Genomic DNA, 13,868 nt, shown 5'->3' with positions numbered 1-13,868 from the left:
ATGGTGCCTGGAGGGGGTGGCATCGCGGGTGTGGGCGTGGCGTTGCTAGTTGTTGTCGCCATCGTTTCAGCCGTGGTTCAGCTCAAGGGACACAGTCGTTTCGTAAAAAGATTAGAGAGCGAGGAGTCAGATGAATATGTGAAGGACTGCAGATCACTTGTTCTAGTATTATCGTTGTGAGGATATATCATCACGCAGCGAAAGGACAGGCCGACATTACGCAACGCTTTACGTTCTCTCCAGTCCAAACGCGTAAGACATTCAGCACAGTAGCCTTATTACCACTATGTGAAGAAGCAGATATATTACCCTGCTGGACGGCCGACCATCTTCGGGCTGGAGGGCTTTCGCGCAGATTCCTGTTGCACAAGAGGAGGTAGTAGGCTTACTCCGGGCGAGGTCGGCGAGGTCAGCGTTGTACAGACGGTAATTTAATATGTGAAAATGTCCAGTCAGATGCCAGATCTGCCTCAAGACATGATCTCGGATGCTGCTGGTGCCCGTCAACCTTGGCTGGAGACTATCATGGGCTGATGCTATGTGAGGATGGAGCGCGGCCCATCGGACCACCCAAGACACATTCTCCTGGCTAAAACATCCCAAATAAGGACGATCGACCACACCGGATCAACTACCCAATGGTCGAGATGGCATGCAGAAGTTATAATGCAGGCAGAATGCGGTCCAAAGCATGATCCGATGTACAGACCCGGGAGCGAGGTACGCAACAGGCGCCCAATGGAAGGGATATTAAGTAGCATCATCTTATAGGTCGCTCGGTGCCTTTGCATCTTCCTCAGGCGAACAGGCAGGTCCGACGTGTTCGGTCTATGCAGGTCAGCAGAATTGGACCCCACGAAGCCATGAAGCCTAATTCTGACAGTAAAGTAATTGGTGTCACAAAATAAGACATGCTCTTGCTGTGTTGAGTATCACAGCCAAGATAGCGTTGACCCTTCTGAGGCATCATGGCTAGCGATCGACAGGATCTGCAACTTCTTGGAAAGTCCACTAAAACCCTCATTCAAAGCAGCCTGCCCTGCTCCCAAAATATTTTCAAGGTCAAGAGGTTGATGCAGACATGTTTTTCAGCCAGTTACACACTGTCAGCCGCATCACACGGCATTACCTCGTCTCACACAACCACCTGAAGGATGAGCATGAGGACATTGATGTGACAAACGTTCGACTTGGTTGAGATCACGCTGTGCCTCAGGCTAGAGCATGGGGTCTCTGCCAGAGCCTCCTTCATCCACAAGGCGAAGCTGCTTTGGAGGATTCCTTGGCCCCTGCTGCTTACACCGTTGTCGCTCACGTGGTGGCACTGCTGGATCAGCAAGCCGCTCAAAGCCGCCACCCGTCCCTCCAAAATCATCTCGTCTGACAGCTATAGCATCACATATCTATATTGACAATGCCCTCACCGTGGACCTGCCAATAGGGCTGGGCCTCGTTCGAGCCCAGTCGGACGTCGGGCTCAACATCTTCTTTGTGGTCAGACAACATGGGGGCCGATGGCGCAGATGGGCGAAATCTTAGAGCAGCGAAAGGCCTTGTGATGCGGGAATGTGCTCAAAAGAAGGGAGTAAAGGCTGCAATTTAGAGGCGAAAAGAATTCATGGACATGGAGTTGTATATAACGGAGAAAAGAATCAGAATTCAAGATCCGCGTGCCATCAAACAAAGTCTGAACGACCCAGGTCCGATCTTTACAACTTTTAGCTGTCTTCTCAAAACCTGCATCATCCCATAGACCAAATTACGTCGCGGAATTACCAAGATGAGAAGCTCTCATCTGTTCAACCTCGCCTTCTTCCTCCTTGCACAAAAGTCAGTGCTCTCCACCAAGCTGAACGTGACTGTGCTCGGTACTGCCAATGGCCAGTCGCGCTTCGAGTGCTGGGAGCTCGCCGCGCCCTTCGTCTCTTCGACACAGCCTGGCGTCATCGGCACCCATACCACAAACCTGGGGGACGTCTCCAACATCACTTACAACGTAGCCCCCGCCGGTTACGACAGCGAGGTCCACACTGCACCATTCAACCAGTAGATACCCTCTCCCCCCCACCTGTCCCCAGCCAAGAATATGGCGTGTATGTAGTTATGCTTACATCAACTGCGACAGATGGGTGCTTCTCCTTCAGGGACTCGGGGTCATCACCCTGCCGTGCGACAACTCCACCGAGGTCGTGCTAACGCCGGGCGAGGCGGGCCTGATGTTCGTCACGGATACCGCGGACGTCAGCATGGAGGGCCACGGCTCCTACTTCCCCGGAGTGACCGAGACCATTTTTCTCCAGATCCCTGCAGAGGGCAATAAGGTGCCGGACCACAGTGTTGTCTATGAACATGAGCCATGCACGCCGAACGAGTATGCGGGTCTCAGGGGTTGGGCTACCAATGCGTAGCTTGATGGGTCGGCGGGTTATGCGAGAATAGTGGTTTATATTCCCTAGGCTAGCCAGATTTTGAATTTGCTATTGATACAGCAGCAGCATTCTGGTAATCACTCCCTCCAGCTTTGATATTGCTGTGGTACACGTGTCAAAATTAAGCTACAAAGTTCGTCGACCGTCTGAGTTTACCACGTTAAGAGAAACCCAATCTTTTCGAGTCATAAACCATTAAGCAATGCCTCGATCATGAATTGTCGATTCCGAGAGGTCGCGACAAGAGCTGAAAGCCATCCATCTCCCCCTTTCTTGGAGAGCCACAATCCAGCTACTGTCAGTCTGATTGCCTAGTCCACCACCATCTTCCTCCCGTTGGGGCTCAGAACATTCAATCCAGGTATGAGGAACTTGTCACTCCCGTTCCACTTCGTGGGATTAAGCTAAAAGCGGTCTCAGATGCTTCTGCCGGTCCCTCCTCTTCACAAACTTTGACACCACCGACTCGGCTCCCACAATTTATGGGCAATGTGTTCAGGGCGCGAATTCAGTGGGAATGGAATTTACGCTTTAGAATCACCGTGACGGTCTCATCGAGGGTGGTGTTTGATACCTAGGTATATGTTTCAGTTACTCACGGAGTCGAAAGACCACGGGAAAGGATGATGGCTAATGCATTCCTGGGACTGGCGACTCAGACGGCATGATGCCTTCCGGAAGGTTTCATGGGAAGTCCAACCGGAGGACAAAGACAGACAAGTTGATAGCGAGGTTGGCATTGAAATCTCGCTGTACTCTGTTTCAGGCCTCGTAAGCAGGTTAGTCCGTTTCTCGGCAAAGTTTTCAGCAGCTCGACGCCCAAATGTTTATGGTTATTGAGAGATGTCTGAGACTAGCATCAATGCTTAAACGAGACATCTTCCGCACATACCGATTCTGAAGATGGTCAAAACTGCACATCACGGTGCTACTTGAAGATGACAGCGTGGAACACCAGAGTCATAGTGTTCCAGAAGCATCTAAAGGCTATCACTTTGTCGCCACCTTGAGCAGGTGCGACAGAGAAAGTTCACATGGCGCGGGAGAAATTTGACCGTATAACAGAAATTACAGGACGATAATAATTAAGAAAGACAATAAGCCGACAATCTCCCAAGTTAGCCTCAGATCCCTCCCTGAATTACCACAACATTCTAGCAAGGTGTTCCACTCAACCAACCATCCAGCAGCATCGTGAGAGCCAATTTTGAACGTGTATTTCATAACCCTCGTCACCGCCAGGATTCTCCTCGGGACATCCGCATCCTCACCGCTGGTTATTGGTAGGTCCAGAAGTCTGTTCCCCCCTGCACTCGACTAAGTGGCGTTGTTTAGTTGTGTGCGAACCTGGTAACCATCATCTAACCATGTCATCACCACACAGAAGACATCGTAGGATGATCTTGACTGAATCACAGACGGTGCAAGGTTTGGTCTCCGCTGGAGAGAATTAGGTACACGTAAGCATAGGGAATCATCTCGCCCTCACGAACAACCAGAATTCATAGTTTGAAGCAATCGAAGGGCCACTTCAGATGAATTGCTTCCACAATTGGGAGTCCCTCAGCATTCAAAGGACCGTCGTTGTCCATTGGAACCATTTACTTGAATCCCAAGGTGAAGTTATGGATTTCAGAAGAGAAAAATCAAACAAGAAAAGGGGGGGGGGGTTAAGCAAACCTCACATGTGGGACATCGGCAGTGTACCTTACGCGAATTGCGTTATCTCTCCAACCTCGTAAACGGTGTCGCTGCCCAGGCGCCAATCAGGTATTGATCACCATGTCAGGTCATGTCACAGCGTGAAGGATTGTGGCTGGCTTACCAGGACCGGTGTGAGGGCCCGCTGAGAATTTGTCATCCGCTGCGTCTCCCTGGCTGCCTGAATGCCAGCCCCGACGGACTTTACCATTCTTGGGTTTTGTGCAACTTCAACGCTGCACGACCCCTCAAATAAAGATGACACATTTTAGGAAGCACCTGCAGTAGACGTTGATCTAGAGACAGAGTCCGTACTACATCTAGGCAGTTTGTTGTTTACTCACTTGGGTTTCGTCTAACCTAACAGTGTGTTGCTAGTTCTGCTACACATATTCTACGTTAGAGCTCTTGATAAGTAGAGGATATATCACCCTACAGGTGCACGCAACCATGGCATCGGACCCCCAAGCCGAAGCCGCATTCGAGGCCACATTCTCCGGCTTTACACGGCGGCAACGCACCAAACCCACGCCCTTGCCCTCGGACCTGAGCATCAAAGGTCAAACAGCCATCGTCACGGGGAGCAATGTAGGCCTTGGCCTGACGGCGTCCCGGCAGCTGCTCGGGCTAGGGCTCTCACACCTGGTCATGGGCGTGCGCTCCCAAGCAAAAGGCGACGCGGCAGCGGCCCAGCTGCGCGAAGAGTTCCCGGGCTCGCAGGTCACCGTCTGGGTTCTCGACATGGAGTCGTACGACTCGATCCGAAGCTTCGCAGAACAGTGCGCGTCCCTGCCGCGCATCGACGTGGCGATCCTCAACGCTGGGGTGGTCACGGGGTCGTACAGGACCGTGCCCGGCACGGGCCACGAGTACACGATGCAGATCGACTACCTGTCCACGGCGCTGTTGGCGCTGCTGCTCGTCCCGGTCCTCAGGTCCAAGAAGGCCCCTGGCGCGACCAAGCCGCCGGTCTTGACCCTCGTCGGGTCTGATGCCGCGTACGCTGCGCCACTGAAAACGGAGGGCCCGGTGCTGGCCCAATTCGACGACCCAAAGAACTACGGGCGGCTCACCACATACGGGAGCGCGAAGCTGCTGCTCACGCTGTTCGTTGGGAGGCTGGCTGAGCTTGTCGATCCGGGCGACGTGCTGATCAACTTGTGCAATCCCGGCATGACCAAGGGGACTTCCGTCGGCCGTGAAAACTCTGCGATTCTGATATTTTTGTTCAGCATTATTCAGTACTTCTACGCAAGGTCGGTGGAGGTCGGGGCTTCAGTATATCTCGACGCGGCCTTGACACGAGGGGCTGAGAGCCACGGGAAGTTTGTCAGTGACTGGGCCATCAAGCCGTAGGTTTCCTCCGCCCCGAATATTTCTTACTTTTCTTTCCTTTCTTTTTTTTTTTTTTTTGGATTTACTAACAGAATCAGATTTCCACAGATCTGGTATACGGAAGAGGGGCGAGAACTCGGAGACAGGCTCCTGGAGGAAACTATGAAGGAGCTGGGCCCAACCGGAGCATCGCTGCCTCAAAGGTCATTGTGATGACGAGATCACATTGTAACACGCTTATTGCGAACAAACTAGGATGAATTACGTATGCATGACGCATATTTCTGTTGTAATACCTGTGATGCTGTCTGCGCTGCCGCTTTCGTGATTAATTATGTTTACCACGCTACACTAGCAGCCTCATAGATTCTAAGGAGGACCTAGTCTGCAATTCGCCTTATTGACAAAGTGTTCTTGGCCATCTGACACACATTCCACACCAGTCTCCAAGTTGGCCCCGTATACCAACGTCTTTCATCCGCTTCGCCGCATTCAGACAACCAAGCGCGTACAGAAGTATCGATACCGCCGTGGAACAGACACTCGAATGCGATATAGGATTTACTGCTTACAACTATACGAAGGCATCCTCCATCACGAACAGGTTCAGCATTGACGGTATGGAAAAGGTCCCACTTGATGAGGGTTATCTTGATATGAACGCCAGCTATGCCGAGCTGTTAGAGATGTTGAATGATGACGAGAAGGACTTGTACAGTTATATTGTCTTCAACACGACGGGCCTGCCCGAGTTTTGTGTCCGGACTCTGGACATTGGCGCCTTGATCGATTACTTTGTCTCTCAATCCTTTAGCGGTACCCTCGCCGACGGAGAAGGAGTGCCCGAATTCGCTGCAGGCATCACAACGGCTATTCGCAATCCGCAGAAGAACATCCCGGGGATTCTGGATTCCATGGCCATCATCATGACAGATCAGCTTCGCTCCAACTACAATGCTACAGCGCATGGTCTTACCGCGAGGACTGTTGTGCTAGTCCGTGTCCAGTGGGCCTGGCTGGCGCTGCCCATCTTCGTGGTCTTGGCGTCCGGCTTGTTTCTGATTGCCGAGATGGTCGAGAGCCGGAGGGCAACAGATGTTAAACTTTGGAAGTCGACTGCCACGTCGCTGCTCTTTCATTCCGTGTTGCCGGCTGAGGTAATGCGCGCCGGGATTCCGGGCCCCGAACAACTTTACAGGATGGCCAAGACAACAAAGATAAGGCTGGAGAGCCCCAACCAGGCTGACCAAGTGCCACTAACCCATGTGACACCGTATGGCCAGGGACAGCATCCAAGGACTTCGGTGGATTGAAGCAAGAGGGACCATCAACATGAAGACAATACCATCAGCTATACAAATTAAGTAATGGTCTCAAAGCGAAGTTTCTCTAGTTATCCGTCAAAGGACTGCCTGAAAGTAGAAGCAAGTATCAAGGTTAATCCAGGTGGGATGTGCTCGAAGCAGCTTGCTGAGATAAGATCACAAGAGAACGCTGGAACCCGCCGAAACAAGCACAAACAGCAGCAGTGTCCGGATTCGCTCAACGCCAGCGCCACTAAAGGGCAGCCTCACGGTAACCGCTCCCTTCCATTCCCCTACTGTATGGCCTACGTGTTATATTTCGCTCGTCCGACGACACGTCCCAGCCGTCCGCTCGCGACTACCATGTCCCTTCAAGATCATCCACATGCCAGGCTTCAGAATCCTTAACCTACTTGCTCCTTTATGTACTTCCTGGACTTGCTCTTGCTGTCCCCGCCCGTCCTTTTCACGAAAGCTACCCAGCCTGTGTCCTGTATCCTGCCATTGTACAGGCATGCATGAGGATTTGCCCGCAGCCATCTTCTTTCCGCCTCCATTGGAGCTCCAGAGCAAGAGTGGGCATATTCTTGTAAAAGGCAACGAATGGCAAAGTTCCTCTCACGAGTTGCGATTTCGATAGCGCCTTCAAAACCTGTGGAGCCCGGCTGAGAACTTTTCCCACCTGCTGCGATTAGAAAGTGGACCATATCCAACCTGGAATGCTTCGCGGCAAGATCGATTGCACGCGTGAAGCTGTGAGATGCGTTACCGAGACAATATCCGCTCAGTGCATTCACGTCGGCTCCATGATCCAGCAGCAGTGTTACTATGTTCATCAAACCGTTTCTTGCCGCGTACTGAAGCGCCGTGAATCCACCTTCTGGAGCGGGCGGAGCATTCACATCTGCTCCCTTCTCGAGAAGAAACTTGATGTGCGACAGTTGAGCGCCATTATCACAAGCAGCTTGAAGTACCGTAGGCCTTTTGTTTGATGTCAAGGGAGCATTTACGTCTGCTCCCTGGTCAACCACAAACCTGATGAACCAGAGTGGGGCGCCGGCCTCGCAGGCCAGTTGGAGTGTACTGCTGGGAAGTCCACCACTCCATGCTGGAGGACCATTGCCTTTGGCGCCCCTTTCGATCAGCGCGACTGCCAGATTCAGTCGTTCAAGGAAAACTGACCACTGCAGAGCCTGGCTGTAACCCAATGTGTTCACCTCTGCCACACTACGGATCATTGCCAGCATGAAGCTATCATTCTCGTGTCGAACGAGCTTGGCAAGGACAGGCCCTTTCAAAGGGGCTCCAAGATCCAAAAACCACTTCACTGTCACCATGGCTGCACAGTCGTTTTACCAGTGCTTCATAGTATTGAGACATAACCGGTGGCCCCGCATGTTCTTGAGAAAGCACGATAGAAGAGACGAGGCGTTGTCTTGGATATATGACTGGAGCCCTTCGACTTTTCGGGCGAGGAATTCCAATATCTCGTGACGTTCGCCGTAACGCTTTAAAGTGGCGTCCAAGAGCGCTGCAATGGTAGGTTCGGATGGTGCAGAGAGAATCCCCATGTCTCGTTCGACGAGGTAATTCAACGCATTTACGCCGCAACCTCTATTTATCGCGCGCACTAAGATATGCGGAGTGTGCCGGTCAAGATTTCCTCGGTGGTCCAAGCATGCAAAACCAAACTCAAGAAGCTGGCTCACAAATCCAAAGTCCGGAAGGTCATGGCCTCGCAGCTCACAAAGATGAGTTTGCATCGCGTAGAGCAGGATTTCGCTGCGAGTAGTTGTGGAAAGATCCAGAGTTGAGAGGACACTCAGTATTTGGTCGCGCTGGGAATTCTCCATATTTCGCAATGCGCACATATCGAGCTGTTCACGCACTTATTCTTCCAGAAGGGCAATATCGAGGCTGGGTACAGTTATGAGTATACGTAAGGTATTTAAATCTCCGTTATTGACTGCTCGAATGACAGGATGCCAGACATTCCGGCGCCGAAAATGCTGGGACTCGCGGTGGATTGTGGGCACCAGACGGAGGTTCGGGTCAACACCGAATTGCACCAAGCTTTGCACCACATTGGCATATCCTCTTCCTGAGGCCTCGGATAGGGCAATTTTTAAGACCTGATTTCTATCTTGATGGTCATACGGCTTTAAGCGGGCGTTGAGGTAGGAACGCAGCTGCTCCTGTCCGGCCTGTGCAGCCTCAAAGACACCAGGCACCGTAACAGTAGTGTGTTGACGGTCACTGTATGAATACACGAGTGACAAGAGGCAATGAACGTGTGCGGAATGCTTCGCTTTCAGAAGTAGGTAGTCCGTAGCGTGAATAGGGTCATGCGGGCCCGTCCAGCCCACGCTGCGGTCATGGGTTGGTGGCTCATCGACGACTGCGCCAGCATCCAGAAGAAGTTGCAGGAGTGCGAGATCAGCTGCCTCACGTTTGTGGCTTCTGAAACAGCGAATGAGGTTGTCCACGCTGGTTCGAAACCCCTTCAAGTTGCTCTTAAGAGTCGCGCCAGCACTGATCAACTCCTTCACTAACTCGATCGGGCCATTGTTGGATACAGCATCTCGCAGCGCTGTGTCCAATTCGCATTGGTCGGATGGATAAGCATTGATCAATGTCGCCACACGATTTGGGATCATTCTTGCAAAATTTGAAAAATCATGATGGGGCTTGCGTATCGTCCACGGTATTTGATCCATGATTGACAAGTGAACAGACAAAAGGACGTCAAAAGCTGCCGAATGTCTCCTGTTGAGAACAGTCGAATTCAACCCGTCCCACACGGCGAGAATCGTGAAAGCTTTCTGAGAAAAGAAAGTCTTCAAAGATGCGATGTCAACCGAGAATCCGATCCAGTCAAGAATCGAGGTCATTTCGCGTCTAGATATTGTCTTGTCCTGTAGGCCGTTGGAGAAGTCGAAGCCCATCTTCCCTAATATGCCAATAGTGGAGTTCGGTCCGAACAATCTGAGCTCCGCTTGGTTCAATTTACGCTCTACTCGGTCATTCTCGTATTAGTGCGACCGTAAATGACTGAAGCCATTGAGTGCGCGTTCTCGTAACTTACGGTATTCATCCAACAGGGTGAGAAGTTTGTTGATGGGACAACCCTCTCTCAACAGTTGAGCTGACAACGCTGCTGTTGCCTCGGAACCAGCGTCTGAGAAAGGAAGAACTCCCGTCAATAAGCTTAGCCTGTCAGATCCATGAGGAGAAGTCGTACGAGACTCCATAGACGATTGATATCTTTCGTGTTGTTCGATCTCGTCGGCCCCAGACTTTGTACAACATGTAGATGAGGCCACAAGTGGTGAAGATTGTGGCGAAGGGGTTCTGATAACTACTCCATAGGGCAATTCTGCAGCATGGGCTGAAGGTAGTCAGCGATGGGACGTATACAGGAAACCGTGGTCAGAAAGGTTGCTTTTCTACTTTTGGCACACCGGTGTGAACGTTTGCTCTTGAAAGACCTTCCGATCCTCCTGTCGACAGTTTGAACCTTGGACCCATGGAGAAGCACCTCACTGCGCTTGCCTGCTGCTTTTCGTCTCGCGATTCGTGGACCGATAGAGAAGCGCCACTCATCGGCACTGAGGTTTTTCCTGTATTTGAATTCTTCTCGGAGTACGTGCTCATAATCCGAACGCCTTGTTGGCATGTGTTAACTTATAGTGCGGGGCGGCTATGTATGAGATGACACTTACTTCAATGTTTTGGGAAACCCGTGGCCAATTTCCATGATTGTCTTCACGTCTTTTAAACTTTTTCCCTGGCAGAAAAAGAGGTGATAAAGAACCTCCCTCTTGCTTTGCCATCGGCTGAGGTCAATCAAAGTCTTGCCCGACATCATATCAGATGGAAAGTCTAAGAAGCGTGGAGCAGACGTAGGGGTTCTGTAGACAAGCGCAAGAATGAGAAGAATGGTGATGACTTGAGAGTGGTCAGGTGGGATGCATTGCTGAATAAGTCACAGCATACATGGTCATGAGTGGGAAAGGGAAACAAAGTCCTGTGGGAATAAGACGGTTTAGTCATCTTATAGATTTTGTTCAGAAACTAATGATGTGCAAAGAATAGCATCCTGCATGTGTACCACCACGCCTGCTGTTTGTCCAAAATCTGCCCGGCCAGAAAAGCTGTGACGGGCACAGCCTTGACAGGGGTTTACGCACTTCAGCTCTACTAGACCAAATTCTGGCCAACCAGGACACACATCGGGCATGCGGGCAATCAAAGGCTGCTGTGGCAATTTTATGTAAATCATAAGCCAGGCTGATTTTGGTTGAGAAAAACCAGAAAATGTCTCATCGAAGCCAGAGCACAGCCGTACGGCGTAGCCAGCCAAGGTAACAGTGCATTTTCTTGATTTTTTTTTTTGGATCCATGAACAAGCACTTCTACAGCCAGCGTCTCTGCTTGCCAAGAGAATGACCACCCCGGACAGCCTGCTTCCACTCGTCGCATAGTTGTTGGAGCGTTCCGAGGAGCCAAAATCTAGCCAATCAAGTCCCCGTCACGGTCCTAGAATGTTACGTAAGCGGGAATCGGGCCAGTTCAGACACATTGCGTGCGAACGCTTAAAGTGTGGTTTCACGACGTCTCGCGACAGCTCGACTCAGCCGCTCGAACAGAAAGGTAGTTCAAGGGATCGATAATGCGTATCAAGAAACCATTCCATAGGCTAGATTTTGGCTGGGGCCTCGCAGCATTTGCGGCTCAGGCCTCGTTTTGATATCAGTGGCTAGATTTCGGCTGCATAAGTTATTGGCATTTTGCAGTCTTCATAACCTCATGTTGCGATCATTGGCCACATTCTGGCCCTTACCCTGTATCCATGGTTCTGTCTAGAAAGATGAGCCTCACTCTGAGCATTGAGGGGCATGGACAGACAAATGCCTCCTGTGATCCTCCGGCTATATAACAGCGTCAGAGGGCCGCCTTTCTCTGTTCGTTGCTATGTTCCTCAGATCCAAGCACCACTTTTTCACTCTACTACACCCAAATCTCATACAGCTCATTTCAAATATGTGTGTACAAGACTTTCCCCCATTATTTCTCTTAGCAGACAGGTTCTAACAAGTGGGACACAGGCCGTCCTCATCCAACACCTCCGTTCAGGTGACATACAGCCCAAGCTCACAAGCCAGCAAGGGTCACAGCCAGAGCGACCCATCGGGCTCGAATGTCAATAATAAGCCTGGCCCCAGGAACAAGTTACAGCATGACCAGCTTTTGATGGGGATCGGAGCGCAATTCTCGGGGTGAACATTCCTTGTCCTCTTTTCTATATTTCTTGGCTGTCGAGTGAAACATACTAACCACTTGTAGCGACCATCACAACTTCAACGGATCGACGAGATGAGCAGGACAGGAGTAGCTTCCCATCCTATTAGCCGCAGAAAATGGTCACTCAAGTATGGTCACAGAAAGATGGCTGTGCTGGGCTTGGATTTAGATGGGTTAATGGCCATTCTGTATTGAGGTAGACGGACACCCGTTACGAGGATGTTCAAGCATTCCCTAGTTAATTTTAACATGGGCATCTTAATCGATTTCTATTCTGCGCCTCTCGATATCCATGTACATTCATCATCATACACCTTTTCCACGAAAAGCAGGCTCTGGCCGCGTTCCGTACGGGATGATCCTCACCATATGCCTCCTCTCTCCATCCCGAAAGTCAGGCACTGCGCTATGTGCAGCGCTCCTCTGGTCCCACACCACCACGGAACCCTTCTCCCACCGCACACGACAGCTAAAGTCGAGGCTCCGGATGTGTTCGTGCAGAAACTTTAGCAGCGCATCTGATTCCTCGGGCAGGAAGCCCTCGACGCTGCGCGCGATGGTGGGGTTCACGAACAAGCTCGGCTGGCCGGTCACCGGCTGCCTGATCACGAGCGGGTGTGTGGTCGAGACGGCCTCCCTGAGGGCGCGCACCGTACCCACGCGCGCGACCTCGCCCACGGAAGCGGAGGTGTGCAGCAGGCGCAGGCCGTGCAGGGTGCTGCGGTAGGCGGGTGAGAGGGCGGCGTAGGCGGCTGTCAGCGAGGTGAATGCCGTGTCGCCGCCGCCTGAGGCGGGCTGCTCGAGGACCCAGAAGAAGGTGGTGGATGGGGTGTTTGGGGTGAATGTCTGGTCTACGTGCCAGAGGTCGTAGTTGGTGCGAGGACCGAGAAGATTCCTCAAGTTACCCCTGGTTAAGTTGTCAGTGGTGGGCGGCTGAGATAATTGCATAATGCTGATCACAACAGTGACAACTACATGAGGGGAAATTCGAGGGTTTTACTCACGCTTTTTCGTCTGCATAGACGACATGGAACTCGGGGCCAGTCCCTTCAGGATACCCCATCGTTGGGTGCTGTAGGCCGTAATAACGTATGGTCAGCCACACGGTGCTTTGCTTTGGTGACCTTTACCGTATCCACGGGAATAATGCAACACATACTTGATGTAACGGCCCATAATGCCGCACAATCTCCTTCTGTCTCTCGAAACCAATATCCGCAAAGTCTTGGTCCCTCTCCATGATACGCGGCCAGTTAATAAGTTTTGTCAAAGACTCCGAAACATCTTCTATGCGTGATTGAAAACTCACAAACACAAGCACGCCCCGTTCGGCTGCGAGCAACGCTACCTCGTCCAGGCCGGTCTTGGACAACTGACTCAGCTGGAGGCCCCTGATCTCGGTGCCGATGCGGGGGGTGAGATTCTCGACCTTGGCTCCTGATTTAAAGATGCAGGGTTTGGAGCTGTCTGCGCGCGTGCCGGGCTCCTCGGCTTCGAAGTACGGCACATCGAGCGTGGGCTGAAAGCCGTCGGGCCTCGTGGGCAGATATGCTGGGTAGAGCGGTTGTGTGGCCATGGCGAGAGTTTTCGGGTCTGCGGCTTACGCTGCGTTGGCCGTGAGGTTGGTGATCTATGGTCGATGCTCGTGGACCCTCGTTTTCAGCCACCATAAAGTTCTCGAGTTGAGAAGTTCGTGGTATTTCTTTTTATTCAGAGACCCAGGCCGTAAGCTACGTAGGACTCGACTCGGGTAGGTAGGGATGCGGCTGATAAGTTGTCGTCGAGAGGCGATCCC

At 51.8% G+C, this 13,868-nt stretch overlaps 4 protein-coding genes across 4 annotated transcripts; 2 read left to right on the top strand and 2 right to left on the bottom strand.

Moving 5' to 3' along the window:
- Positions 1-1,780: 1,780 nt before the first annotated feature.
- On the top strand, positions 1,781-2,408 carry INS49_004086 (uncharacterized protein; the record flags this gene model as incomplete). Its single annotated transcript, XM_043164876.1, has 2 exons — positions 1,781-2,046; positions 2,102-2,408. The coding sequence occupies 2 exons, from the start codon at positions 1,781-1,783 to the stop codon at positions 2,406-2,408; spliced, it is 573 nt and encodes a 190-aa protein (XP_043018526.1).
- Positions 2,409-4,580: 2,172 nt separating this feature from the next.
- Positions 4,581-6,778, top strand: INS49_004085 (uncharacterized protein; the record flags this gene model as incomplete). Its single annotated transcript, XM_043164875.1, has 2 exons — positions 4,581-5,482; positions 5,980-6,778. The coding sequence occupies 2 exons, from the start codon at positions 4,581-4,583 to the stop codon at positions 6,776-6,778; spliced, it is 1,701 nt and encodes a 566-aa protein (XP_043018525.1).
- A 395-nt stretch (positions 6,779-7,173) lies between these two features.
- Positions 7,174-8,106, bottom strand: INS49_004084 (uncharacterized protein; the record flags this gene model as incomplete). Its single annotated transcript, XM_043164874.1, has 1 exon — positions 7,174-8,106. One exon carries the CDS (start codon positions 8,104-8,106, stop codon positions 7,174-7,176), a length of 933 nt encoding a protein of 310 aa, XP_043018524.1.
- A 4,273-nt stretch (positions 8,107-12,379) lies between these two features.
- On the bottom strand, positions 12,380-13,649 carry INS49_004083 (uncharacterized protein; the record flags this gene model as incomplete). The annotated part of the gene is made up of 4 exons (XM_043164873.1): positions 12,380-12,980; positions 13,078-13,145; positions 13,233-13,307; positions 13,383-13,649. 4 exons carry the CDS (start codon positions 13,647-13,649, stop codon positions 12,380-12,382), a joined length of 1,011 nt encoding a protein of 336 aa, XP_043018523.1.
- Positions 13,650-13,868: the final 219 nt, after the last annotated feature.

The sequence above is a fragment of the Diaporthe citri genome, assembly GCF_014595645.1.
Source record: "Diaporthe citri strain NFHF-8-4 chromosome Unknown scaffold_11, whole genome shotgun sequence".
NCBI classification, from domain to species: domain Eukaryota; kingdom Fungi; phylum Ascomycota; class Sordariomycetes; order Diaporthales; family Diaporthaceae; genus Diaporthe; species Diaporthe citri.
The sequence above is the reverse complement of the archived record's forward strand: the minus strand, read 5'-3'. Positions and strand labels throughout refer to the sequence as shown.